Below are 27,423 nucleotides of genomic sequence, written 5' to 3' on the forward strand. Positions count from 1 at the left end.
CCAAGCCGCATCTGACCTGCACTGAAGCTCACAGCAATGCCGGATCTGAGCCGAGTCTGCAACCTACACCACAGCTCACGGCAACACCAGATCCTTAATCCACTGAGCGAGGCCAGGGATCAAACCTAAAACCTCATGGATACTAGTTGGGTTCGTTAAGCACTGGGCCGTGAGGGGAACCCCTTTTTCAGAATATTAAATCATACCTGATACTAAAAGTTTTTCTTTCTTTTTTTTGTCTTTTCTAGGCCTGTACCCTTGGCATATAGAGGTTCCTAGGCTAGGGGTCCAATTGGAGCTGTAGCTGCTGGTCTACACCAGAGTCACAGCAATGCGGGATCCGAGCTGCATCTGTGACCTACACCACAGCTCACGGCAACGCTGGATCCTTAACCCACTAAGCAAGGCCGGGGTCAAACTCGAAACCTCATGGTTCCTAGTCGGATTCGTTAAGCACTGAGCCACGACGAGAACTCCTAAAAGTTTTTCTTATAGCATCACCTCATTTTAGTGCTTGGAGACAGATGATCTCATCCACCCCTCATTCACAAAGGAGGGAAGAGAGGAAGGGATTTGCTCTAGTTTCCACGGTGACAGTTGTGTCTCCAAGGGCAATGTGGTGAGTCTATACAATGTGTAAGGCAGCAGGTACATGCTAACAGTCTTCAAGCTACCATTTTTCTAGCTGGGTAAAGAAATGACAGGTGGGCCTGGAAAATGAAATTTCCAGCTTAAATGCAATTCAGTGCCATCTTAGAAGAATCAAGGGAAACCTCTGTGAAACATTTCCAGGTTAGACATGAGAGGGGCAGAACCAGTCTAATGTTCACATTTGGTTAGTAGCATGTGTGTTAGTCATGCATGCTCCAGGCTCTAGTGACAGGAAGACTACCTACTCCACCTGTACTGCCCAGCAGTAGTAAAGGCTGGGCCATTAACTCTCAAACTCAGATTGCAATCTGTGTTTTAGGTTCCATTTCTTTGACACAGGTTGTGGCATTTGTATGTTCATTCTTTCTACATAAACATAGGAAATTAAAGGCTTGGCTACTCAGCAGATGGTTCATTTCTGTCTAGAATTCTTAAAAGTGAGGAAAATGTGACCTTTTACAGCACCATTCTTTAGGATATTCTGGATCAATTTCCTTTCCCTCAGAGCCTCAGTCCTCTTGACACTGTAGAGTTCCTTAAATTTATATTTCTTCTACGAAAAATCATCACACTGTATTTAACTGACTTTCAGGAAATGAACTTTTGATATTTCTTGGGAAATTCCGGCACAGGTGCACGGCCTATTAATTTTACTTGAGCCTCATTTAATTTGCTAAACAGATAGTGCCCAAGTCATTCATATTCCAGTTCAGCTTGGTACCAACGACTGCATTGAGACAATATGAAATGAATGGATTCTGAAAGGAAAATGGTTTGTGGAGAGAGAGACAGTCTACTTGGCCTTTATGTTAGTAGGATGTGAAAAAAAACAATGACTATCCTAGATTATGCAAAGAGAGTGAGCAGAAAGCTGCAAAGATGGAGATTTTGAAGATACAGAAGGGTGTGGTGGTGAGTTTATCGTATTAGCATGAGAGCACGGATGTGAGCAGGCAGGGTGGATGCACATTTACATGGAAGTCATATCGTTGAGAGCGTGGTCCAGCTCCTCGCTGATGGCTTTGTACTTCAGTTTCTGAGCGTACAGCTCGTCTATGACCAGGAAGTGGAAGGCAGAGGTGCAAGGACATGGAGAGTGATCAAGAGATGGAGGGTGAGTGAGGGTGGCATGGATACCATCCCACCACAGCAGCAAGGAAAGGGCAATGCATGAAGGAATTGGTGCCGCAGCAGGTGGCCAATGCAGGAGGCGTGCGTTTTGATTTTAACAGAATCGAAACAAAAACAAAAAGAACAAAACCCATTAGAAAATAAAACAAGAAAGACTCAATATGAAAATCATAACAAATACGGTAGGTATATCAGTAAACCATGTTAAACCCTAAACAAAACCACAAAAAGCTGTCTCCTGGGGCCAGGGTAGGTGGGGCTGGGTAATAGAACATCTTCCTTTTATAGGGCTCTAATTGAATTACACTGGAGTAGTCAGCCATCTGTAACTATAAAGAATGGAAAAAATATCCCAGGGCATTGTTTTGGAGGAACAATTTGTGACTACAGTCTGTAATCCTTATCTGGTTCCACCTTCAAACCACTGACTTCCTGACCAAGCTAGACAGCTGGGCTATCGATTGATGGTGCCACCTAGACTACCCCCCCGCCCCGGGTCTTCCCACTCAAGTTCTCCTCACTGGTCCAGAAGGCCTGAACGTGAGGAGAACCACACTGTTTACGATGTTGCTGTGCCAAGCCTGCAATTCAGTTTTTGTAATACGAAGGTTCCATACTTTGCTGCTCCCTGGCAGACTGTTTTGCAACCATTTGTCATTTTCTCCTCTCCAGCAGCTTGGCTGTCATCTGCACCAACCTCCAGTCCTTTCTCGAGCCCCTTCTACCTTTGATGTATATAATTCTATGTATTTTTTTCCTTTCTTTTTGCAGCTTCAGAGCTCAGCATTTATGATTTCTGAGAGACAGAGGGGAGGTTACTAAAATAAAACCTAAATGTCTTTGTAGGGAAATGCAAATCGTGTCAAAGGGCAATGCCCTATTAACCCTCCACCCCTCTTTCAGGATATAGACCAAGATGATGAGTAACTTAAGAAATAAGGCCGAACCCTTACACTGAATTCGTACTTGGGAGGGGACAGGTTGTGCCTAAAAACAACTGCATACCATTCTGACAATCAGTAGGTATCACTAAAGATAGAAAACACACTAGTCATTCTCGCCTACAACCGCCTTTCTTGCAGGGAAAAATAAACCCGCCACACTTCTAAAGAGTGTGCAGTAGAGCCTCTGGGCATCTGCTGTTACAAAAAGAGATGTGCCCGGTCTGGTGGCTAACAGCCATCTGGTGAGCAGAGGACTCAGGTCCCAGAGTTTAAGAGCTATGGAATGAAAACCCCAAAGGGCAGATAGGAAGAATGTGCGAGAGCAAAGAAGTGTATCAAGGAGGACGCACTTGGACTGGAAAATCATTTTTCCAGGTTGGTATTCAGCCATAACGATAAAGTTAAAAACAAACTTAAGATCTTACCTTCTAAGTCATCAATGCTTTTCTCCAATTTAGTTACTGACCTCTCTGCAAACTCGGCCCGAGTTTCAGCCTGCAATAATTCAATTTATTTCCATTAAAATTGGGAAGTTTTAGATTTCTGATAGCTAAAGAGATGGGGACACCAGAGAATGAAAATCAGATGCAGCACCCATGAACAAGGTGAGACCACCCATCAGTCAAGCACCACAGGGAGAGGCTAGCCCAGCTTGCTCCCTCAAGACCAACCCCACGTGTTCCTGACTTGGATCGTCATAATTTTAAAACAGAAACCCCCTGACCAGCTCCATAAAACCACACTCAATCCAGTTGGCTTTGTCCAAAACACCCCTAACATTACCTCCTTCAGCTTGTCAGAAAGGACCTTGATCTCTTCTTCATATTTGTCTTCCTTCTGTGAGTACTGTAATTAGAAAGAACATTCCAGATGTCAGGCCACAGCTCACCCTATATTCACGTCTTCCAATACAAAGACAGTGCCAGCCCAGCCAACAGATGTTGAGGCTCTCTCCGGAGGTAACGGAGCCTCTGATATCAAATGGCATACGACAATGCATTCTCTGTTTTCTTGCCTATTGTTTTACATGGGCTAAGAACAAGATAACGTATCCATTGGGCACTTGGTTTAAATTAAATTGTTACAGATGACTCACACACTCAACATGAAATAGAGTCCCCATTAAAAAAAAAAAAAGACGCTGTTATTGATAACCATCAGGAAATCACCTCAAAACGATGCCTTTTGCTAAAGTGCCTAATGGACTATTGCCTTCACCGGCAGGGCCTCAGAAGAGAAAAAGTGCGTGTCTCTCGAGCAGCTCTAAACGGGTGCCTTTCCCCCACACCGTGCTCCTGGCCTACCTTCTCAGCCTGAGCCTCCAGTGACTTCAAGTTGTTCGTCACAGTTTTCAACTCTTCTTCAAGCTCGGCACATTTGCTAATGTTTTCGACCAGAGGTAGAAAGGGTGGGAGACAAGCCAAAGGGAGGAGGAGAGAAAAAGGAGAGGGATGGGAAAAAATGAAAACTGAGTCCTAGAGAACACAGGGCCGCCTTAAAGTAGCCAAATCATCAGGTACTAAAATGCTCCATTTTGTCACAGACACTGCCCTCTGACCTTCCAACAGCAGAAAGGCAGGGGTGACAAAAATCCAACAACTTCCAAGCATGACAATTTGGCTTCTTTTTTGGCTGCATCAAAGAGCATTTATGAAGGAAAAACAAAGGAGTATAAAGGACCCAAAGAAAGCACTTAAAGCAAGATATAAGATAGCAAAGGGTGTAGTGAAGGTGCAGTCGTTATAAAAACGAACCAGTAGGCATTGGAAGCTGAAAGACACCTGGGTTGCAGTTAAACCTAAAACCCATATATGAGCCATCAGTACCTTATCCTCTGCAGCCATTAATGCTTTCAAGGTCTGATCCATTATTCTTAATTGTTCTTCCAGCTGTCGAACTTGGCTGTTAGTGGACACAGGAAATGCACAAGGCCATTCTCAAAATCAGTGTGCAGGTAAGGCATGCAGTGATACACGCATTCATATACAGACACCCCACATAAGTCCTCTATGTTCCATACTCATGGCTCATCCGTGTCAAATGAGCTCATAAGGAGGCCCGGAGCTGAAACAGGTAAATGTGCAGCTGCCAGAAGGTCATGCTGTTTAGTCACTGCTCTGCAGCACCCCACACACAGCCTCCTGGCGCCAGGCCTGCTTACCCTTCTGAGAGTTCAGCCCGCTCCTCGGCACGTTCCAGGTCACTCTCAATGATGACCAGCTTACGGGCCACCTGAAGCAGGACAAACACAATACTCACACACCGTGGGGCTTCCAAGCTCTGAGCAGGGGGTGTTAGGGGTGGGGAATGGGTCCATCAGCCCCTAGGAGTTCTTGTCTATAAATAAGATGATCCTCTTTCCCATGGACAAGTGAGAAGCAATTCTCCACCAGGAGTGCCCATGGGGAGACTATAGAGGCTTCTGCTCACAAAGACCCAGCACGGTTAGTTTTAAGGGGTAGGCTTATTTTAAGTCTGGCTCAGGTAAAGCCTGGATAATTACAGAGCAACCAGACCCAAGTGTGGAAGGAGGGATAAATACGAAATTCACAATCTTAAAAATAGCAGTATGATGAGGCATGACGCCTTTTACGCTGAAAAGGTAGGGGCTGCAAGACAAGACTTGAAAATAAGCCTAAGAACTCTATCAATTTAGAACTCTGTACCTCAACTTCCTTTTTGAGGAGGAGATTAAAAAGGCCAACAGAAATAGCAAGAGATGCTAACACTGGAGCTCAATGGAAGAAGATGAGAGAATAGGGATCCTACGAAGCATTTCAAAATTAGTGGGCATGGTGTAATCTGGAGATGAAGGTAATGAACAACGTTGTTTCACGAAAGCCACGTTACATTAAGGGAAAAACTGTTATCATGGGAGGTTGCTTTCATGGGGACATGACCAGAACCTGATTCACCTGTGAACCCCGAGGAGCGAGGAGGGCAGACTGAGAGAGCAAGTGCATGGTGTGTAGCTCTGCACTGCCTGGACTGGGCTGCACTAGGTGAATCACACAGGAAGAACTACTTGCATGAGAGGCCCCTTCTACCAAACACAAGAGGTCCAACTCTTCCCTTCTCCTGCCCACAGATCTTTTGTCCTGGTCTTTGGGTATGATGGGAGACAACAAAAACTGTCTTTCCCAGTGTGACTAATCCCCTAGTAGGATAAAAACTAGGAACCGTTTTCTGGGGACAAAGAAACTCTGCTTATCAAACTGCCCATTTCTGCTAAGCAGATGGTTTCAGCGAAGAACGCAAGGCTGCACCCTGCTCTCCCTCCCATGGGTGCGGGTGGGACTCCACAAGGCCTTGGGCCCCAGGATCTGACCTCTTCATACTTGCGGTCGGCATCCTCAGCAATGTGCTTGGCTTCTTTCAGCTGGATCTCCTGAATTTCCATTTTCTCCTCATCCTTTTGGGCTCGGCTTTCAATGACTTTCATGCCTCTGAAAAGGAAGATGCAAGGTTTAGAGCTGACCTCCATGAACCCACGTTGCACGGCAGTGGTTTGTGAGGCTCAGTGTAACTGACAGACCAAAACAGAGCACAGAGCTACTTTTTATCTTCCAAACCATGAAGCAAGACTTTCCAGAGCTGAAGGCAGAAAAAGACATACACTGCTTTCTGTTTATTGTGAATGAAATCTTACACTTCTGGTACTGCTGACACTGTCCAGGCAACGAATGTTAAATGAAAGGTACCATGTCTGAATCTGGGAGGCGTGGAATCAGAGAAAGCTAACGTGCTTCCCATGCTATATAAATAACGGGATTTCTTCCCGTTTCTGGTGGGAAGCTTTAGCATGAAAATGGACCAAAGTCAGAACAAAGGAAATTTATCTTCATGTAGCTATTCCTACCCCAACAGACACAAATGTAAATATCAGATCAAACCATATGAAATTGCTGGCATTAGACCATGTGAGACCTGTAAAAATGGCAATTTTATGTGGGTTGGGCTAATACTTTAGATAAGAAACAGAGTTTTGCCTCTATTATATAAATTTTATTTTTTATTATAGTTCTTATTATAAAACTCCTTCATAATAGCAGCTGAGAGACAGGACCAACACTATCTTCTATGCTGATATGTATATTTGGCTATTTCAGCATGGTGGTAAGTTCTGGACAATGTTAACTGACCTACAATAGACTATAGATTTATGGAATAATAAGTTATGTTAAAATGGGATTCATCCACCAAAATCTAAGTAGGCAATAAGACAAATAAATTACTTAAAAAAAAAAAAAAAAAAAGAGGCTCTACGATACATCTTAGGTGACCTGCATCTTGGCTCAGCCATAAATTCTCTTTGAGATTTCAGGTAGGCCACCCCAGTCTCTGAACCCTAGTTTTCTCATTTGTAAAACCAGGGGACAGGGGCAAATGACCTCTAAATACCTTTTTACTCTCAAGCCTAACATTGCCAGATTGCCTTTTAGGTTTACTAACAAGTGTATTTCAGGAAGAGGCCAGCCACAAAACCGCTACTTAGGTGTACAACTCTAAGAGATGATGAGTCATCTTTAAGAATTCCAAAACTCTTGGTTAGAAAATAAACAGTAAACAACAGTGAATGACGAGCTGAAAACTTTGGTAAAAGAGCTTTTGCTGAAATCACTCTTCACCTGTGGTGGCAGGGGGCAGAAACACACCTTAAAGACGGAGAAATGGACAAAATGATTGTGTGCACCTGCCCAGGTCACAGCAGATACACACTTTCAGTGTCTGAGACATCACAATACTGAGCTCTCACACGGCAGGGCTCTCTCTAGTTTTGTGGAGTTCTTCTTAGAGTGCTTATATGCAGTATCAGTACATTAACTCGAATACTTGAGCATGAGATGAAATACCTTCTGGCCCACGTGGCTTTGGTTTTCCTTAACTACCATAAAGCTGAATCCTGGAGTAGTAATCAGGTACAGCCAGGTCACAGGGGGAGCAGGCTTAGAACACACACATATCTGACTGTACTTACCTGTGCATGTGTGTCTTATCAGCCTTAATAAGCCCAAAACAATTTACTTTTGTGGATCATATTGCTGTCATATCTGTGCTTTCTCTTCTACTCATTTGTTGGGCTATTCGACAACTGCCAGCCCATACTTAATTTTAAAATATACCTAGGAGGCTTAGGCCTAGATAAATAAAGTTATATTTTAAAAAAAAATGCACAACTGCTCTGTGGTCAGCAGGAATGGAAGGGCCAATATGCATCCCTAGAACTTCCCATTTAAAGTCCTATCTCCCTGGTTGGGTGGGTGAACTCTAGAAGGGCAAGAATAGGGTCTTTTTGATCTTTGCAGCTTTGCGCTTTAAAGCAGTGCTTTGCACAAAGGCATCTTGCTCATGTTAACAAAACCAGTAGTCACACCTGGATCAAGTGAGAAATGATCCCACTGAGGTTCTATAAAGTACTTAAATGCCCAAGATCAGAGAAAGGCTGTGCTAGAGGTGGGCTGGATGCAGGGTCCTCACCTCTCACTCTCATCTGCTGCCTTCTCAGCCTCCTCAAGTTTCTGTAAAGCTGTTGCCAGTCGCTCCTGGGCACGGTCCAGCTCTTCCTCAACCAGTTGGATGCGTCTGTTCAGAGAAGCTACATCGGCTTCAGCCTGGGCAGGGAGGGTGAAAGGCATTTCAGTGTTGTTGAGAAAATGAGGGTAGGGCCTTTAAGAGAGGCTGAGACTGAAATGTTGGTTCCTGACAGGAAGCCTGGGCCTTGTGGTGAGCCACCCTATAAGGTGCGCTACAAGCCCTGGTCAATGTTGGAGTTCACCTACTGATTTACCCAGTGGATGTCCACCTTGGGGTATATACAAATCCACACACACCATCCTCATCAGGCAGAAGGACCATCAGCAATGTTCTCTCCCTGGTCCCTTTCTTCCACAGCTTTCTTTTTTTTTTTTTTTTTTTGTCTTTTGCCATTTGTTGGGCCGCTCCTGCAGCATATGGAGGTTCCCAGGCTAGGGGTCTAATCGGAGCTGTTGACACCAGCCTACGCCAGAGCCACAGCAACGCAGGATCTGAGCCACGTCTGCAACCTACACCACAGCTCACGGCAATGCCGGATCGTTAACCCACTGAGCAAGGGCAGGGATCGAACCTGCAACCTCATGGTTCCTAGTCGGATTCGTTAACCACTGCACCACGACGGGAACTCCTCTTCCACAGCTTTCAACACTCTGCCTTCACTGTCTGCTAAAAGGGAGCTTCATCACAGCCACCTCACTCGGTGTGGCCTGAGGTATGGACAGAGGTGACCAGACTTATCCAGGCTAAGCCACATAAGACAAAAGCAGTACGGTGAGAACTCAGGAGCCACTATTCTCCTTTCTCCTGGCCACACTCTCAAAGGGGCTTTATTAAGGAACTAAAGTATTTTTAAATTCAGTGGTTCTAAAATATACACTATACAGGAGTTCCCGTCATGGTGCGGCAGAAACAAATCCAACTAGGAACCATGAGGTTGCAGGTTTGATCCCTGGCCTTGCTCAGTGGGTTAAGGATCCAGTGTTGCCGTGAGCTGTGGTGTAGATCGAAGATGCAGCTCAGATCCTTCATTGCTGTGGCAGTGGCGTAGGCCAGCAGCAACAGTTCCAATTAGACCCCTAGCCTGGGAACCACCATGTGCTGCAGGTGCAGCCCTAAAAAGCAAAAAAAAAAAAAAAAATCTCCTCATGACATGTAAGGCATTGGGCCACAGGAGATTTAAAAAAATAAATAAAATAAAATATACACTGTATTGAGACAAAACCCAGCAAGCCCCTTGCTCTTCAGCAACCCCTTTAGGATAACTGGTCACACTGGAATAGGGCCAAGACAAATTTCCCAAGCGATTTTGATATAAGGCTATTGGAATTTCTCACAAGTCAAGGTTGCTATAAAAAGAGTTACAAACTCCTTGGAAGAAAAGCAGTATAGATACTGTCTTTACTTTGTATCTATTTCTGAAATAAGATGTTTCTTTCTCAGGGATGCAATGGTTACCTACTGTTTTAAGCATCTGTTACTGTGAGCCTCAGAACACCTGCAAGACTGGAATTGCATTGGTGCCTGTTTAAATATTATGCATGGAAGTTAAAGATGGAATTGTTAATCCAGTACCATTTCCTCGTCCACTTTGAATGCATGCTTATCCTGCTGTGATGGGGTTTTTGGGACACTTGCGGGTTTGTTTTTTGGTTTTTTTGTTTGTTTGTTTTTTTTGGTCTTTTTGCTATTTCTTTGCGCCGCTCCCACGGCATATGGAGATTCCCAGGCTAGGGGTCAAATCAGAGCTGTCGCTGCCGGCCTACGCCAGAGCCACAGCAACTTGGGATCCAAGCCTCGTCTGCAATCTACACCACAGCTCAAGGCAACGCAGGATCCTTAATCCACTGAGCAAGGCCAGGGATCGAACCCACAACCTCATGGTTCCTAGTCGGATTTGTTAACCAGTGAGCCACGATGGGAACTCCCACTTGCAGGTTTTATAAAAATTATAAGATGCACTTAGGGACCTCTGTTAGCTCTTTATCTACCGTCCTGTCTTCCTTACTCAATTGTAAGCTTATGTGCAAGGAATCACAATTTTCTGCACAGAGTTGGGCTCAATAACTATCTACTGAATAAAATAAGTAAAACCAACCTAATTTAAACAAAAGCAACTTTCTCGGTTCCTAGACCCATGATGTACAGGTTGAAATGCACATGTGGTTAGAGGCTGTGATTATAGCTTTGGACTAAAGGAACACAAGAACATTCTGCTCTTTGCTCATCTAGATTTGGAAGATTTTTAAAAGCCAAGTTCTATCTGGGAAAGAGAGGTGATTAGGGCATCTCCAAACATGGTGAAGGACTCTTTATAAAACTTCAAATATACTTTTATCTTGTCAGTAGTAATTGACAGCAGCGGAGAGCAGGGTAAATGTGAAATCAATCCAAGGTCATACGGGCTCACAAGGTAAATCATTATAGGTGCATAGCTAGTAATGGGCCGCACCAGATTTCACTGGCAGGTGAATGTTGGATATTTTTGGAGATGGGATGAGGTTAATAGCGATGGCACATTTCTTAAGTATGGGAACTTTTAAAAGCTTTTAGTTCCATTAAAAAAAAATAGAAGGAATAATTTAAGCATATACTTTTGGGTCAGGTCATACTTCTTTTCTATATTTTCCATTTCTAGTAAAATTCTATTCCCTTGATGAACAGGGAGGAAGTAAGCAACTATGAATGCTGAAATGAAGAGCAAAACAACACCCTCCCAAAACACCACCAACAGAAAACCTCAGCAGTGTGTGTAGATCATATATTCAAAAGTATTCCCCCTCCTTTTTAATCCTTGTTACAGATGCTGTGGCTAGAGAAATGTTAGCAAGATTTTCAAAACAAGTTTTGTAGCCACTACATTTTAAATTTCCTGCTCTGTTTTCTGATCTGGGCTTCAACCTTGAGGATTTTGTACACATAGAAAGGAGACTGTTCATGCTCCAGAGAAGGAAACTTCCAGGTGACAGGCCAGTCTAGGTCCCTGACTTCCATAGACCTGGGGTGTCAGAGAGTAAGGAGATAGCATCCTGTGTTCGTTCCTACCTCTGCACAAAAGATCCCCCTACACAAGAGGTCCCCTCATCAATCTGAATCTGCCCTCTTCCCTCTTAATGCCTCCACTCTCACTGTTCTTTCCTTTAGTTTTGGATACTGTTTTGTATATGTGTCCATTTCTCCCCAGGAGCACTGTGTAGAAACTACATTAGGGGTTGTGTCCTAGAGGAATACCAGTCAACAGGCCTCACACAGGCCACCCAAACAACCATGGGGAGTGGAGTCCTGTTCTAGGAGCCAGGATTGGAGCAACAGAGAACAGACTGGTGGATGGTGGGGGTCACAGCTGTTTAGATGGAAGAATCCCAAGCCAATGCCCAGCAGTTACCACAGCTAGCTGGGCATCAGAATTTACCAGGAGATACACATTAAAAAGGCACATTTCCAGGCCCCATCCCTAGAGATTCTAATTCAAGAGGTCAGAGAGAGGAGCAGGAATCTGCCCTATAAGGCAGCAGCTGGTTCCACCCTTGAAACCTACCCACCGCTCAAAGAAGTTGGCTCTTTGTTGAAGAGAAAATAGGAAGAGGGAGGGATCTCCAATGCAAAGGGTCACATAGTCTTCAACGGGAGACAGGGCTAACATCTGAGTCCCCTGGCTCCCCTCACTTCTCAAGGCCTCTGGAACCTGAGAGGAAACCCTGGAATTGGTGGTTCTCACCTATGGAGCCTTTCCGCCTTCTGCGTCAGATGGAGTGGCAGGTTCTCTGCAACCACCCACACTTCCAACCCCAGCCCCCTACCCAAAAGAAAGGCTTTGAGCAACAGACCCTAACCAGGACTAGGAGACTGGTTACTGTTTGAGTATCATCCACCAAACAAATTCTCAGTCCTTTATGGCATGGCATAAAATTGAAAACATCATCAAGTAACCCCAGGGGTAATGGCACACACAAGGACACCAAGCATTTGCTCGCAACACCAGAAGCCATCTGCTGCCTTGGAGGTGTCAGAGCAGGATGAACAAAGGTGCTTGCAGGTTACAGCAGCACCTTTGAGAGCAGTCTCTGGGGTCCATCATTATGTAAGCTTCTCTTGGGAAAAACCTGGACTCTCACTGGCTTCTCAGGGTTTATGGTACTGGTCTGATGGCAATTTGGTTTGGTGCCCTAGAATTCAAAATACATTTAATTCTGGAGTTCCCGCGATGGTGCAGCAAAAATGAATCTGACTAGGAACCATGAGGTTGCCGGTTTGATCCGTGGCCTCACTCAGTGAGTTAAGGATCCAGCGTTGCTATGAGCTGTGGTGTAGGTCGCAGATTTGGCTCAGATCTGGCATTTCTGTGGTGAAGGCTGGTGGCTGCAGCTTCAATTAGACCCCTGGCCTGGGAGCCTCCATATGCCACCAGGGTATGGCCCTAAAAAAAAAAAAAAAAAAAAAAAAAAAAAAAAAAAAAAAAAAAGGAATACATTTAATTCCGTAAATCAGTTAAAAGCACACTTATTTTCACTTAAAAAAAATTATGCTCTGTGTTCAAAAAGCCCATATCTCTCACTTTCCTTAGCTTCTATTTCCAGTATGTATTCTCTGAGTTCAGAGGGTTATTTAGGTATCAACTGAGGCTCCTTTCTTCACAGCACCTGGGAAGTCTACAGAAGACGTCACTGGCTGTTGGCTGTGCCAGGCCAAATCCCACAACCACGTGACCATCTGGTATTTAAAAAGCAGATATAAATAACAAGGCGTTTGGGAAGGGTCAAGACCCCAGACGCAAATTATTTCCAGGCATGGAAATCACCCTTAGTACTGGGTTTGTTCTAACAATAGCCCATGTATTGACACTGCTTGGCGAAGTCTTTCAGTTTGGGATGCTAGTTTCTTTTATTTCAAAAGTGCTATTGTGTCCCAACAAGTAATGAGCTACTCAGAAAAGAGACTGTTCTATTGGTAAAGGCTACCAACTGTCTTCCTGCAGACCTGCTGTTAACCACCAGGCACTGTGCACTTGTGAAGTCCCTGAGTGCTGTATGTCCCCCACCCCAAGGTATCAGCACCTATACAGAAAACAAAAGCAGGTGTACACCATTCCCACCCATCTCAACAAGAGAGTACACAGAAATCAAGGGCATGCCCACACAATACAGCAGAATAGTACTCCAAATCAGATCTGAAAGAAAACGTTTACAAGGCCTAGATTTTCATGAAATCCAGATACTATAAGCAACATAACTAAGGACAATTTAAGACAGCAATGATTTTTACCTAAAAAAATGTATTCCTGCTAAAACTACTAAGAAGAAATAACTGTAGGAGAATTACAGTATATCCTAAAAATAAACCCACTGGACTATATTTTCAAAGTCCTGCATGGAGAGCAGCATGAGATGATATTTCAGCAAACTGTAGCTGTACAGAGAAGGTTTCACCCAATTTACTGGGTAAGACCAAGACCTACAGCCAAGGTAAATGTCTGCCCTCATACAGGAGGGAAAGGGGAAAAACATAGATGACATTAAGGGGCATGAATAGGAGATTAAAAACAATGTCTTCTATCCACACCAAAGCCTATAATTCATGAGGCGTATTTGCATAAGGAGTGAGAAGGTTTGTGAACAGGGCCCTGCAGTGCCTTCACCTTGTCTATACATGAAAGCGGAAAGCTAGAGTACACACTCCAGTTACTGCCACCTCAGAGGTGGCAATGTGAGCACAAAATGCATTCTTAGATTCCTGGTGTCAGAAATATTTACCAACTCTAAAGAGGGAAAAGGCTGGGAGTTTTGTAAATCAGTTTTCTCCATGATTTAATAAAGTTACCAGCTAAGAACCTACAGTCCCATGTTTGCTGGATACCATCCAGAAAGGAGGAAGGAGGACTAGCAGCTTCTTGCTCCCTATTTTCCTTTGATAAGGACGAAAGACAAACAAAACCCTAGTGGGTCACAAGACGTGGAGTCAACCATCAGGCAAAGTAGCCTCATTCCAACATTGTGAAGGGCCCACACACCTTGGAAAAACAATCCAGTAAGGGGAAAAAAAAAAAAAAAAAAGATAGCTGCTTTTTCCAAGGTAAGTGCTAGTGTAACAGGGCCAATTAACTATAACCTGTCTGAACCTTAGAAATCTGCGTTCAGGGCCAACCCACCAAATACCTTTTGCAGTGGCTCATGAGTTTGTCACCAAACTTTTATCTCTGCTGCCAAGAAAAACTGTGACTGCTAGCTTAACTCACATCTATGTCTGACAACTACCAAGAAATCACCTTAAATTAGCTTTAAGTTGCAGTTTCAGAAGTTAGGAACAACCCTCAATCTGAAATTCTCTTTTTCCAGGATCTGACCCAGTCCTCAAGCTACTGTTATCAAAAGTTGTATCCATCCAATCATCTAGACAGACTATCTTTAAAAGTAACTTTTAAAAACTGAAGCTATTTAAACCATTTTTGATGTGTTTTGTTTTGTCTTTTTAGGGCCACACTGGCGGCATATGGAGGTTCCCAGGCTAGGGGTCTAATCCGAGCTATAGCTGCTGGCCTACACCACAGCCACAGCAACACCAGATCCGAGCCACGTCTGCAACCTACACCACAGCTCACAGCAATGCCAGATCCTTAACCCAGTGAGCGAGGCCAGGGATTGAACCCACAACCTCATGGTTCCTAGTGGGATTCGTTTCCACTGTGCCACGATGGGAACTCCCTAAACCATTTTTAACATAAAGCTTGAAAAGAATGAAATCATCATCTTTAGCCAACTGGCCCAGGAAGAGTATTGTTGAAAAACTAAGCCCTAAAGAGAAGGTGAGTATAACAGTAATACCGTACCCTGCAAACAATTTATCATCTGTGTTTAACATCAATCCCTAGGCCAAAAGCAAAGGAGAGGCTCTCCTGCACAGAACCACATATTTCACTCTTAGTAGGAGGGGAGTTCTACTGACTTCCACCACTAACACCACTTCAACCCACCAAACACCCCTTCTAGCTTGCCTGTGTCCTCTCTCTGCTCAAGTTGCAAAAAGATAAAAAATTGATGAGAAGCATCTTAACGGAGTATTTTAAGATGCAGTGACATGAGGAGCCCGTTAGATCCTCTGCTAGCCGGTGAATTGAAAGCAAAGGAGTAATGGGCAATGCCAAGTTCGGTGCGGTTCTAATACACAGATCACTTACTCCAGTGTACTCAGCACCATTGCAACTTCTTTACACAAACTCTTTTCATCAGCACAACAGGCAGGTACTATCATAAGCCACATTTTACAGTCAGGGGACTGAGAAGTTAAATGATTCAAATCCTGGCAGCCTGGGTCCAGAGTTCCAGTTCTCACCCATCATTTTCTATTGGTTCTAATGGTTCAAGGACAGCTTCGAGCCAGTCAGAGAGGGAGTCGGAATTCATTCATCACCCGGCCAAATTCAGACATCCATGGGAACTTTGCCATCTTGTTCTCTACAGAAAATGATCTTTTGCCTATTGATTTTCTGGTTCCTGTCTATTTTTATCTGAAACTTCATCTAGCTAGGCCTTCCTCTTAAGAGGACCCCTTTGCGTCTAGGTATTTTATGCAAAACAGGTCCTGTAGTTTCTGCAACAAGCCATAATGCCATTACATAGACTTAATCAATATAATTCACTTAACTCAGAACAGGCCTCTATTAAGCACAGCAGGACCCCATATGATGGACTGTCATAAAATTCCCAAGGTGTTTTTGAGTCTCCTGATTTAAAACACACACACACACACACACACACACACACGGTCAAAAATCAACAAACAGCGAATGTCTAAACAACCTCTGAAACCCTGTTCCTGTTTGCTGGATACATTTGCCTTAGGAGAAAGCAAGGAAGCAAGCCAGGTATTATACTGAACGGGGGCGGGGGGAGGGGGGGAGCCGGCAAAAGAAAACACCCAATAATCATTGCTGCTTAGCAAACTTGTTTCAAGACTCGGTAACAAAGGAATATCTATCTGTATAAGAGAACATGGAAGGAGGGATAGTTAAGAAAGAGAAAGGCAAAGGGCTGTATACTAAGGAGGCGCGCTGTCACACTCTCAACCACCCCAGAGAAACAGGTTTCCCAGAAACCATGGGTGAACAAGGATGGGGGAGTTCAGCATCCCCGGCCCCAAAGTCGGAGTGCATCACACCTGACCTGTCAGCGCCTTCCCAAAGGAGCGGATTTCCAAAAGGAGGGCCTTCTTCTGTTCCCACCCATCGAGGGAATAATGCCAGCAGCGCAAAGTGCACATCCCCAGGAAACCGAGATGCCGAGCGGAACACAAATACCCATAGAGCCCCTTCTGGGAAAGTGCTTCCAGAATCTTCTTAACACCACTGCTGCCTCCCCCTCCCCGTTCTTTGACTTCAGACCAGAGGGTGAAAACAGAGGGCTGAAGAAAACCGGCAGGGCCCCCCTCCAGCGCTCGACGCATGAAGGCCCAGGTGCGCCAGGTGCGCCCCAAGGCGGGGGGAAGGGGTGAGGGGGAAGGTGGGCTCCCGGCGCCCTGCGGGGCGCAGTGGAACCGCCCGGGGAGGAGGCGCCTCCGGGAGTTGGCGGTGGGTGATAGGTGGGTCCCTTACGGTCTCCCTCAGCTTCCTCTCGTAGTCCAGCTCGCGCTGCAGGGTGCCCGCGCGCTCCTCCGCGGCGTCCGCCTGCTCCTGCAGGCTCCGGATCTTTCTCCGCACCGCCTCCAACGAGCTGCTCCCCGCCATCGCGCCAGGCGGCGGCGGGTCGGCTGGCGGGCAGGCTGCGCGAGGAGAGGCCGGCTACTGCGCTCCTGCCGCCGCTGCTGCTGCAGCACTCCGACCGCCTGGCCGCCCCGCCCAGGCCGCGGCGCCCCCTGCGGCCCAGGCACAGCCCGGAAGTCGCGGCCCGTTTGGGCGGTGCAGGCTGACCGCAGGCGGGTGCGCGGGCGCCGGGGGCGGGTCCAGCGGGTGGGGTGGGTCGCGCGCCAAGGACCCCTGGAATTTGCCAACAGCCGGAGGCACTGCGCATGCTCGCGGCCGCGGGGCTGACAGGCTTGGTGCCGGCGCTGCGGGGGCACCTGGTGGGCGGGAGGGCGGCCCCCGCACCCGGAATTTTACTTCGACGCCTAGCGCCTCTCCTTGGCGGCGCCTGGGGAGCCTGGGCGAAGGGCGATGGTGCCGCCTACTGGCGGCTACAGCGCTGCGCTCGGAATTGCCGGATTCCCATGCCCAGCAAGGAGGGAAGCCGAGCGAGGGGTTTAGGGCCTGGATGTGCCCCCAAAAGGACTGTTTTTCGATGCAGAGACCCCCCCCCCCTCAGAACACAAAGTCCTCACCATAACAGCTCTCCTCTTCCTCCAAACTCATGAAGTGAAAACCACCAACACACTGTATAGAGATTAAACCTCCTATTTCAAATGCAGTCTTCCTATGTTAGAATTTGGCTGTGTGACTTTGGGAAAATGACTTCATTTGTAAAAGCGGGGTTAACAGTAGTATATTTCTCAGGGCTGCTGTGAGGCTTATGAAATAAGAGAAAGTGCTCAGCAGAATACCTTATACATAACTCAAATGATAGCTTTAGTTAATAAAGACACAGACGCTGTCTTAAGAGTCAGGCTGGGGCCCATAACCAGCTGTGGGATCTCAGGCCCTCAGCTTATCTGGGATTGACTTTCCTCTCCATAAAAGCAATCACCTATCTCAAGGGTCCCTTCTAGTTACAGTCTTCTCTGGTTTTAGATCACCCTCTGAAATCTTCTGGAATCTGACCAATTTTGGGTTGGACAGAGATGCCTTTAAAAGGCACCCCAAGGAAGGCTATAGAACCCTATGAGAGCCTCTGGCTACAGCTGGATGAAAACCAAAGTGGACACAATCTCTGGGAACCAGTCTTTGCCAATTCTCCCCTTGGGCTATGTTTTTAAATGTCTTCCAAGTCTCATGGCTTTCTTTCCTCACCTTTTCCCACAGAAAGCCCTTCAGGTCAGTTCCTCTGTGCCTCAGTGTGGGAATAACGAAGAAAAACAGAACACACTTGACATCCCCCCCACCCAAAGCTCTAACAACTTAGCTCCTTTGCTTTTCTGATTCATTTGCTGCAGACTTATAGCCTCTGCTGACTCTCACAAACCCAGCATGGGCCCTCACATCCTGTAGGTGGAGCCTCTTGCTTTGTTTCCACACAGTTCCTTCAGTCAACTCCTTCCCTAAGAGTGTGGGACACCAGCCTCTGGGAGCCTCTAGGAAGAGCCACAGAAGCTGCTGGAGGAGCACAAATGCTCTGAGCAGACAACTAGTGACTTAATGTCCTGCTTTTCAAACAGCTGGGAAAGTGAGTTTCAGGTGAGTTCATTTTCATGCTGATGTCATTACACAAGAGTTTAGGATAACTCTCAGCCTTGGCTGCACATTTGAATCATCTGGGTTTTTAAAAACTACTAATGCCTGGGTTCCACTTGTGGAGATTTTCATTGGCCTGGGGTACACCATGGATTTTAAGTTTTTAAACCATCCTAGGTGATTAGATAAGGTTGAAAATCACTGGTTTAGGAGGCAGAAGCCTATGGGGAATAAAGACTCACCTACTGCAGATGTCTGATACACCAGTTATTGGGGAAGGGGTTGGAGCCAGAGAGAAAATGGAGCCTTTGAGCCCCTTCAGCCTTACTTAGGTGGAGTGACAGTAAAAAATGAAAAAGAAAACCATCAGAGATTCGACCTTGTGAATTACAACCTTTTAAGCTAGGAAGAACCCATTTCTGGGACAGGATTTGTAAAGCATGTTGGTAAATTAATAGAAAAATGTGATAATGGTTCACACTGGTGAGCAATGACAGTGCACTGTCCTAATCCCAAAGGTAATATGATTCTACCTCAGGAAGCTGACCTCTCTCCTACCTCCTTCTTTCTCTAGTGACATCTGTCTCTTCCTCCTTAAGTCTTGACTATTTTTACTAGTTAGGAATCACTCTAAATATAGCATTTTCACAAACTTCTTCCACATCCCTACAGGTTCCAAACAACCTAAAATATCTTAAAGGGGCAGATGATCAATGTACTAAAAAAAAAAAAAAAAAGTGTACCATATTAAGGACAGTTTTCCACTGGGGAAAAGAGCATGACTTCAAAAACTACCCTTTCCTCCTGGCTCCGCCCTTCCAGCTCCCCCCCCCCCCAAGCTGGCTTTAAATATCCTCTTTGCTCCTTCTCCCTCACCTCATTCCAATGCTCCCTTAAATAATACTTCATAATAAAGACATGAGAGCAACACATAGTTACAGTAATTATGATTTCCCCCCCTTAAGAATTATAGTAGCTTTTTTCTCCTTTTCTTGCTTTAAGTCTTACTGGGCTATTTTCAAATTCTCTGCATTCTTTTCCTTATAAGGAATATCTCTCCCTGATCTATCAGCGGCTCTTTTGAAAAAGCTAAATAAACGTCCTGCTGGAGAATTTTGGGGGAGACAGACAGCCTCCATTTAAACCATATACGGAGCAGACATCTGATCTACATTATATACAAAACAAGCACAGAGTTATGTGCGTTTTTTGGCTCTTTTTCTAAAGCCAGGTAGTTTGTAACTTAAATGTTTCAGCTAAATCAGTGCTCCCTGAATACCCTTTACAGGAAACTTGCTTTTCACTGAAACTTTCTTTTTGTTAGCTTCTTAATGTCCTGTGTATGGATCTCTCCAAGCACACTTAGAGATGACATTTCATGTCACTGAAAGCCTTTACTGATTTCAAGACCCAGACCCTCCAGCAATTTGCATTTTACTCTCATACAAAAAGTTCTGCCCCTTGCGCTTGGTGGTTCAACTTTCTGGGCATAGCTTTCCCTGGTGTTCATACATTCTTGGAATTGTTACCAGCTTCCCAAGGAATTCTTTGCTAATTGGGCCTCTAGGCTTAATTAGCTTCAAGAATGGAATCCAACAGTGTGAAAAGAAGTCAGTCCTTTGGAAATCTAATGCTTGTCCCAACTTATGCAGCAGGAGAGGCAAGCACTTCAGCTAAAAAGATTCCAGAGGGCACTGGACAACACTGGTAGAGCTTCTGCCATGTGTGCATCACCCTTGAAACTATGTGGTAGTTGTCAGAGGCTGTTAGGTGGGGGTGGGGTGAGCCGGAGAGTCAGGGGTCAGCTAGCTCACTATACCATATAAAGCACTGAGCTATATATAACTCCCAGCTTATTTTCTGGATCTAGTGCCCTCAGATTGCAGACCCAAGCAAGTATCATCTTGCCAGGCAGATCTTAAGGACTGGATTAAGGCTTTCCTGGTGGGAAAGGAGGCCTCAAGTGTCTCTATGGTCCACCATCAAGCTCAGCCTACTAAGTACAAGTAGCATGGTGCCATTTTTTTCAAATTAGAGGCCAGGCCCTCTGTACCCTGACTAGACCCACTGCTGAAAACCAGGCCTTCCCACCCACCAGAAATGGCAAAAAGGAAGAAAGTGAAGAAAGCTAGGCATTCTGTTTGTACAAACCTTGGCGATGACACCTCAGAGGTTTTCTGTCACCAAGGAGGCAGAGTTCACCTCCAGAGTCCAATTTCAGTTGCTCTATTCTCCCAGTTTCTCACCCACCCCCCCTCCACCCCCTCGGGTGGGGGAAAGAAGGAGAAAAAGAGAGAGGAATGGAAGAAATAAAAATGAATGTGTGCAGTAGCAGTCGAAGGCAGCATCCAGTGCTCTCGGCCATGGCAGGCTGTGTGCAGGTGTCCAGCAGGAGGAGGTGACAAGAGAAGGTGACCCTCCTCCATTGCTCTTTAGCCCCTATGGTGACCCCAGATCGGCCACAACGGCAGGAGGTGAGGGAGGCAGTATGTGTGTGCACTTACATCGGTGGCCTTTTTCTCCGCCAGCTCCAGCTTCTCCTGGGCATCTTTGAGAGCCTCGGAATATTTGTCCAGTTCATCTTCGGTGGCCTTGAGCTTCTTTTGCAGCGACACCAGCTCATCTTCCAGCTGAGAGTTGGCCGTGGGGGACGGGGGCGGGAGGGGGGGGTGCAGCAGGCAGCGTGATCCCGCAGTGATGGGATATGGGTGCACAGAGCCAGAAGGACAGGGACAGCGGGAGAGAGAAAGGGAAAGACAGGGAGGGAGAGAGAGAGAGAGAGACAGAGTTAGCCATTCGTGAGCCGCGCCGCGCGCCCTGGGTACCTTGGCGGCGGCCTCATCGGCGGCCAGGAGGCTGTCCTCTGCCTTGTGCAGCTCCTCCAGCACCCGGTCCCGCTCGTCCTCCGACGCCCGCAGCAGCTTCTCCTTGGCCGCTATGTCCTCCTCGAGCTGGGGGCGGGGAGGGGGGGGGCGCGGGGTGGCGGCGGCGGGCGGGCGCGGGCGGCCGGCACGGACCGGGTGTTAGACACACACACACACACAACACACGGGGCACCGGGTTGGCTGGGGTCCTCTGGGTTTGGGGCACCGCCGAAGTGGGGCTCAAAGGCCTTTGGATAACTTCGTCTAGCCCCTAGCCCATTCAGCACCCCCACCTTCTCCGGGACAAGACTCCTGCCAAGGTTTCAGTGGACTCAAGTCCAACTTGGGGGTGCAGAAAAACGCTCCCGTCTCCTTAGACTTCGGGCCTATTGTTTATTCTGTCCCATCTTTGCTTTTAGGAAAAAACTCCAGGACTGTCCCGTCCCTCTGCCCCCGCCCCCGGCCCCGTCTCTATTCCACATAAAAGTTTTATTCTCTCCAGTGAAAAATCCAGAAGAACTTGTAATACTTTCTGGACTTGATTCCCTTCAAACGCATCCCTACGCCGATCCCAAACTGATTTCAGATCCTTAGAATCAAGTGCCTCTAGGACCTGAATGGACTTCGCGGGCTCTGGGAACCAGAGTAGGGAAATAAGCGTCCCCAGACGAGAAAAAGTTAGAATACGCCCGAGTCTCGCTCTTCCCCTCCCCCTTCTCAGAAGCCCAGGGCTGGGGGCGGCTCCCGGAGTCCTCAGGTTGAGGGACCGCGAAGGGGTGCCAGGCTCAGGTCCGGGGGCTCCCAGCCCCCGGCGGGCGCTAGGCTGGGGAGGCGCAGACCTGCTTGCTCCTGTCCTCTGCCGCCTTCTTATCGGCCTCCGCCTGCTCCGCTCGATCCAAGGCGTTCTCCTTGTCGAGCTTGAGCATTTGCATCTTCTTCTTGATGGCGTCCATGGTGGCGGCGGTAAGGGGCCCTGGGGCTGCGGCAGAAGCGGGGAGGCGAGCGCGCGGTGGAGCGGCCGAGCTGGAGTGCGAGTGCTGAGCTGCCTGCTGCTCCCAGATATGTACTTTCCCAAGGGGGCGACCGCATTCCTCAAGACAGCCAATACTTTTTTGGAAAAGCTTTTTTCTCCTGCCCCCTTTCCCCCTCTCCTCCCTCCGCCCCCCTGCGCCCTCCCCGCTGCTCCCGCGGGGGCCGCACGCCCATTCGCTGCCGCCTGCCGGCCTCCCAGTTGACGGTGGATATGACTATATATGGGGACCCGAGCAGCCTAGGCGGCTGTCGGGCGAGGCCTCCCGCTTTCCAAACCTGCGCGCCAGGGACTGGGCACCGGGGCCTCGCAGGGGCCGAGCCGGGGCGGAGGCGCTAACCTCTGCCTTCTGCCCTTCGTGCCCCCTCCTCCCAGAGCCCAAGTCCCGCCTTTAAGGTCCCTAGCCTAGAGTCTGGAGTGGCAGAAGGCCGGAGGGGGGTTGCAGACAGTGGATGCGCTTCTCCCTCACCTCTGCCCCGGCGCGTTAAGCATCAGGCCCCGGGGTCCCCGGCCCCTAAGCTCGCTCTGGGCACTGTTCCCCAAGGGTTCTCCTGGCAGCTCTCACCCTACTTGGTGTGAGCCAGGGCTTTCACGTTTTGGAAGTTCAACAGGAGTAGAGAAAGGAAGAGTTGAGAGGAAGGCCTGGGGGCTGCTCTAAAGACTTTCTCTGCTGGGTCAGAATGTCTAAGAATTTGTCTTATGCAGTGCCCTGTCCCAAAGGGGAGAGACAGTCGTATACTTTAGGGACATAGGACCCATTGACTCATCTCTGTGTGTGCCTGAGTGGGCTACTTTTGCAAAGGGTGGGGTGTATTTGTTGGTGTGTAGGTGGGTGGATGTGAGTTTAAAGGGAGAGGCCACTGAGTTTAGAAGCAGGGAACTTGGTCTTTGGTCTTAATCAGCAGCAGCTCTGTGACCTTGATAAGTGACTTAGTCGCCAGGCTGCAGTTTCCTCATCTTTCAATCCAGGGGGTAGATGAGCCCCAAGGTGCCTCCAGATCTAACTTTTTCTCCTTTTTCTTGCACCGATTTGAGGGAATTGGCCTCTTTCCATGTTAAGCACTGAGGTAGTAGGTTGCCAAAACATGGGATAAATGTTATCCCAGCCAAGTCATCATATCTACAGCTGTAACTTGGAGGGAACAGGCCCAGCTCTGTGTAGTAAGCTCTGCTTGGAGGCAGAAGCATTTCCCCTACACCTCTTACTCCTCCCAGCCCCCACTGGGAAAAAGCCTGCTCTTTTTAGAGCTTCGGTGGGAGGGGAAGAAAAGAGGCTGCCCCAAAGCCCTGCTTGAGTCTGGCTGAGGCAGAGCTGGTAAGGGTCTTGTTAACAGTCCCCACAGAATAATTCACAACCTGTACTACATGGATACCGAATATTCCCCGGACGGCATCTGAGCAGATTAGGCAGGCCAAACAACTTGTAAGTCCTTCAGAGAATGATCAAGTTCCTCTCCAGGATTTTATCAGGTTTCTTCCATTAACCCAACTGCCTAAGAAGGTAAAAATACCCTGACCTAAGGGTCAGAATGTTAGATCTGCATGCATAAATGCTGCATGGCACAGAAGTTCACCAGGACCCTTTAATCACCAGATGAACCCAACCACTGGAGCACTGACAACATTCCAGGCCTAGAGACAACTTATCAGATGCCTGTAGCTGGCTCCCCAACTTGGTGCTCAGCATGTGGGGCATGAGTAGGGAGCTCAGAGTTAGACCTGGGATCCAAACCTGGCCTGGCCACTCCCTTGCAGGGTGGCCTTAGCCATGTCACAACCTCTTTAAACCTCAGTTTTCTTTTTCTTTTCTTTTATTTCTTAACAGCTGCACCTGCAGCATATGGAGGTTCCTGGGCCAGGGGTAACATTGGATCTACAGCTGTGTCCCACACCACAGCCATGGCAACTGCGACCTACACTGTAGCTTGCAGCAATGCCAGATCCTTAGCCCACTGATGGAGGCCAGAGATCAAACCTGCATCCTCACAGAGACAAGGTCAGGTCTTTAACCCACTGAGCCACAGTGGGAACTCCTAAGCCTAAGTTTTCTTTACTATAAAGTAGGCATGCAAATTCTCCCCTCTTGGGGTGGTTACAAGGATGAAAATGAGATAAAGAATAAAAAGCATTTTGTCTAGCACATTGCAAAGTACTCTGTATATTATGGCTGCTTGGGCAAGTCATTTCTCCTCTGTTGGCTTCAGTTTTCTCACTTATAAAATGAGGCAACTGAACTAGAGAAGCTCCTGGAGAGACCATACATTACTAACTTTTCTCCACTGTGCCAAACATAGCAGAGGAACAGGCTAAAGTTTCCTTAAATGATCTGGTGTTACAGACAACTCATTCCAACACACCACTGGTGAGCACTTTCTATATACTGGGAAGGCACTAAGCTCAAGGATCATATAAGACAAATCTATGCCCTGCAGAGATTCAGCATAAGCGGGAAGATAAAAATCCAGGGGAGGAAGAAATAGAAATGAGCAGGTCAGAGCAGACAGAGAAAAGCTTCTCTGAAAAGTGATGGTTTTACAAATGATTTTAGAGGAAGGGTAGCAGTTGGATAAAGAGGAGAGTATTGAATGAGCCAAGGGGAGAAAAGGGAATGTTTGATGGTGGTTGGACAGTAGGGGCTCAACTTTGACATGGGACTGGAAAGATAGTTGGGGGCATACGGTGAAGGGGCCTGAGTGCCCAGTTCAGACGTTCAGGTCTTATTGTGTAAATTGGAGCCATCCATTTCTCTTCCCTTCCCTGCCTCTCTCACCTAGGGCTAGGTTCAGAGGTCAAAGACTGTGGTGTCCAGTGGTGAAAATACAGCTACACAAAAACAATTTAAAAATTCCTTGGTACCATATCACTGATCCCTAGACTGTTAGGATAACCCAGCTGGTCCCTGGACTCAATCATTTCCATTTCACACTGTTGAGATTTTGCCCCATCAATAACCTAACAGCCAACCAGACCCAACCCAGCTTGAAGGACTGCACTACCCATGACCTTTCCTCATCAAGGATTAGGACCAGCAAAATATCATGACTTACACAATAATTTCTTCTGTGTTGGACAGGTCTCCTGGTCCCTGGATAGCATCAAGAGGGGCAGGCTGGAGAGCCGTGGGATACAGGGTGTATCCCTGTTCCTCACCTGATTGTGACTCAAGGACTGATCTGTAGGCTCACTAGGAACTTAGGGTATGGCCTGTCAGGCAGAGATAGACTGTGCCTCTCAGCTTCTGTCTCACTGCAGTCTGAACTAAAGAACAGGAAAAGTGGGAATCATTAGGTGAGGCTACTGAAACAAAAAGGGGTGGCAGTCTTGGTCTGCAGATGCCCTGTATGAAGGTGATTAAGGCTAGTCACAAATATTTGGGCTTCCCCACCCCCCCAGTCAAGTCCTGGTATGATTGCACATTCTCACCCAATTAAGTTAGGTGTGACCATTTGACCAGAGAACCGTGAGCAGAAGGGACTTATGGCAGACACCATGTTCTTTCTCAAGGTTCTTGCTCTTCTGTCATTCTAGGTACCTAAGTGGCTGTGATAAGCAGAGGTCTCCCTCTCTCCTCAATTAATCCTTATTGGACATGTAGTATGAGTGAGATATAAACCTTTGCTATTTTAGGCCATTGAGATTTGAGGTTGTTTGTTACTGAAGCATAACTACCTTCTCCTGACTAATGTACCACCATGGGCCATGTATCATTTAAGTCATATGGAAGCAGAGAAGTCTGGTTATAGAAAAAGAGAATGGAGTAGACATATCAAGGTAAACAGAAGCACCTTTGAGAGAAAAAGACTGGGAGATGATGACCAAATCTCAGTTCAGGGGTCTTTATAATCACCCCCTTTTTTCCCCAGGATTATTTAAGGTAGTCTGTGTTCCTTGAAAATAAAAAAGCTGACCAAATCATAGTAGTGTGGGAGCCTGTACAACATCCTTGGTCCAGAGGTTCTGTGTGAGCACTAAGAATATTCTTGGAATTTTCAGGAGATTTCTCCAGCGCGTGGTATTCAGTCTTTTCTCCATAAATGTTTGTTGAATGTTTCTTGGCTATTAACTGTATAAATAGGAGGAACAGTATCTGGGAAGAAAAGATAACAAAATTAGGCTCAAAAGTCTTATTTCCACTCAAAACAGGGCCTCTGTGTTTTATTTTCTGAAGAATGAATGAAAGTATTGTGATAGGGTATCCCACAAATATTTACTGAACACCTTTTGTGTGCAAAGCCTTTATTTATTTATTTATTTTTTAAAATTTTTTATTTTCCCACTGTACAGCAAGGGGATCAAGTTATCCTTACATGTACACATTACAATTACATTTTTTCCCCCACCCTTTGTTCTGTTGCAACATGAGTATCTAGACAAAGTTCTCAATGCTACTCAGCAGGACCTCCTTGTAAATCTATTCTAAGTTGTGTCTGATAAGCCCAATTTCCCGATCCCTCCCACTCCCTCTCCCTCCCATCAGGCAGCCATAAGTCTCTTCTCCAAGTCCATGATTTTCTTTTCTGAGGAGATGTTCATTTGTGCTGGATATTAGATTTCAGTTATAAGTGATATCATATGGTATTTGTCTTTGTCTTTCTGGCTCATTTCACTCAGGATGAGATTCTCTAGTTCCATCCATGTTGCTGCAAATGGCATGATGTCATCCTTTTTTATGGCTGAGTAGTATTCCATTGTGTATATATACCACATCTTCCGAATCCAATCCTCTGTTGATGGACATTTGGGTTGTTTCCATGTCCTGGCTATTGTGAATAGTGCTGCAATGAACTTGTGGGTACATGTGTCTCTTTTAAGTAGAGTTTTGTCTGGATATATGCCCAAGAGTGGGATTGTGGGGTCATCTGGAAGTTCTATGTATAGATTTCTAAGGTATCTCCAAACTGTTCTCCATAGTGGCTGTACCATGCAAAGCATTTAACTAGAGTTTACAGGATCAAGGAA

General features: G+C 46.6%; 1 protein-coding gene across 33 annotated transcripts in view; it reads right to left on the reverse strand.

Moving 5' to 3' along the window:
- The window catches only part of TPM1 (tropomyosin 1), a 28,998-nt gene extending 6,528 nt beyond the window's left edge, over positions 1-22,470 (reverse strand). For 2 of the 33 annotated variants that reach the window (NM_001435239.1, NM_001435241.1), the window contains exons 1-8: positions 22,274-22,470; positions 21,075-21,200; positions 8,205-8,338; positions 6,055-6,172; positions 4,888-4,958; positions 4,031-4,106; positions 3,510-3,572; positions 3,152-3,221 (exon numbers count right to left, since the gene is read on the reverse strand). In NM_001435239.1, coding sequence (NP_001422168.1) covers positions 3,152-3,221; positions 3,510-3,572; positions 4,031-4,106; positions 4,888-4,958; positions 6,055-6,172; positions 8,205-8,338; positions 21,075-21,200; positions 22,274-22,387 — 772 coding nt within the window. In that variant the 5' untranslated portion in view covers positions 22,388-22,470. Of the gene's footprint in view, positions 1-219; positions 1,705-3,151; positions 3,222-3,509; positions 3,573-4,030; positions 4,629-4,887; positions 4,959-6,054; positions 6,173-8,204; positions 8,693-9,563; positions 10,972-16,842; positions 17,117-21,074; positions 21,522-22,273 lie in introns of those variants that run through there. The other 31 variants (XM_021084476.2, XM_085019341.1, XM_085018823.1 and 28 more) reach the window with 27 other exon arrangements.
- Positions 22,471-27,423: the final 4,953 nt, after the last annotated feature.

The sequence above is a fragment of the Sus scrofa genome, chromosome 1, assembly GCF_054392235.1.
Source record: "Sus scrofa isolate SSC_HxYL_T2T_F1_AM1 chromosome 1, Sscrofa_HxYL_maternal_Yorkshire_Landrace_v2.0, whole genome shotgun sequence".
Lineage (NCBI taxonomy): Eukaryota > Metazoa > Chordata > Mammalia > Artiodactyla > Suidae > Sus > Sus scrofa.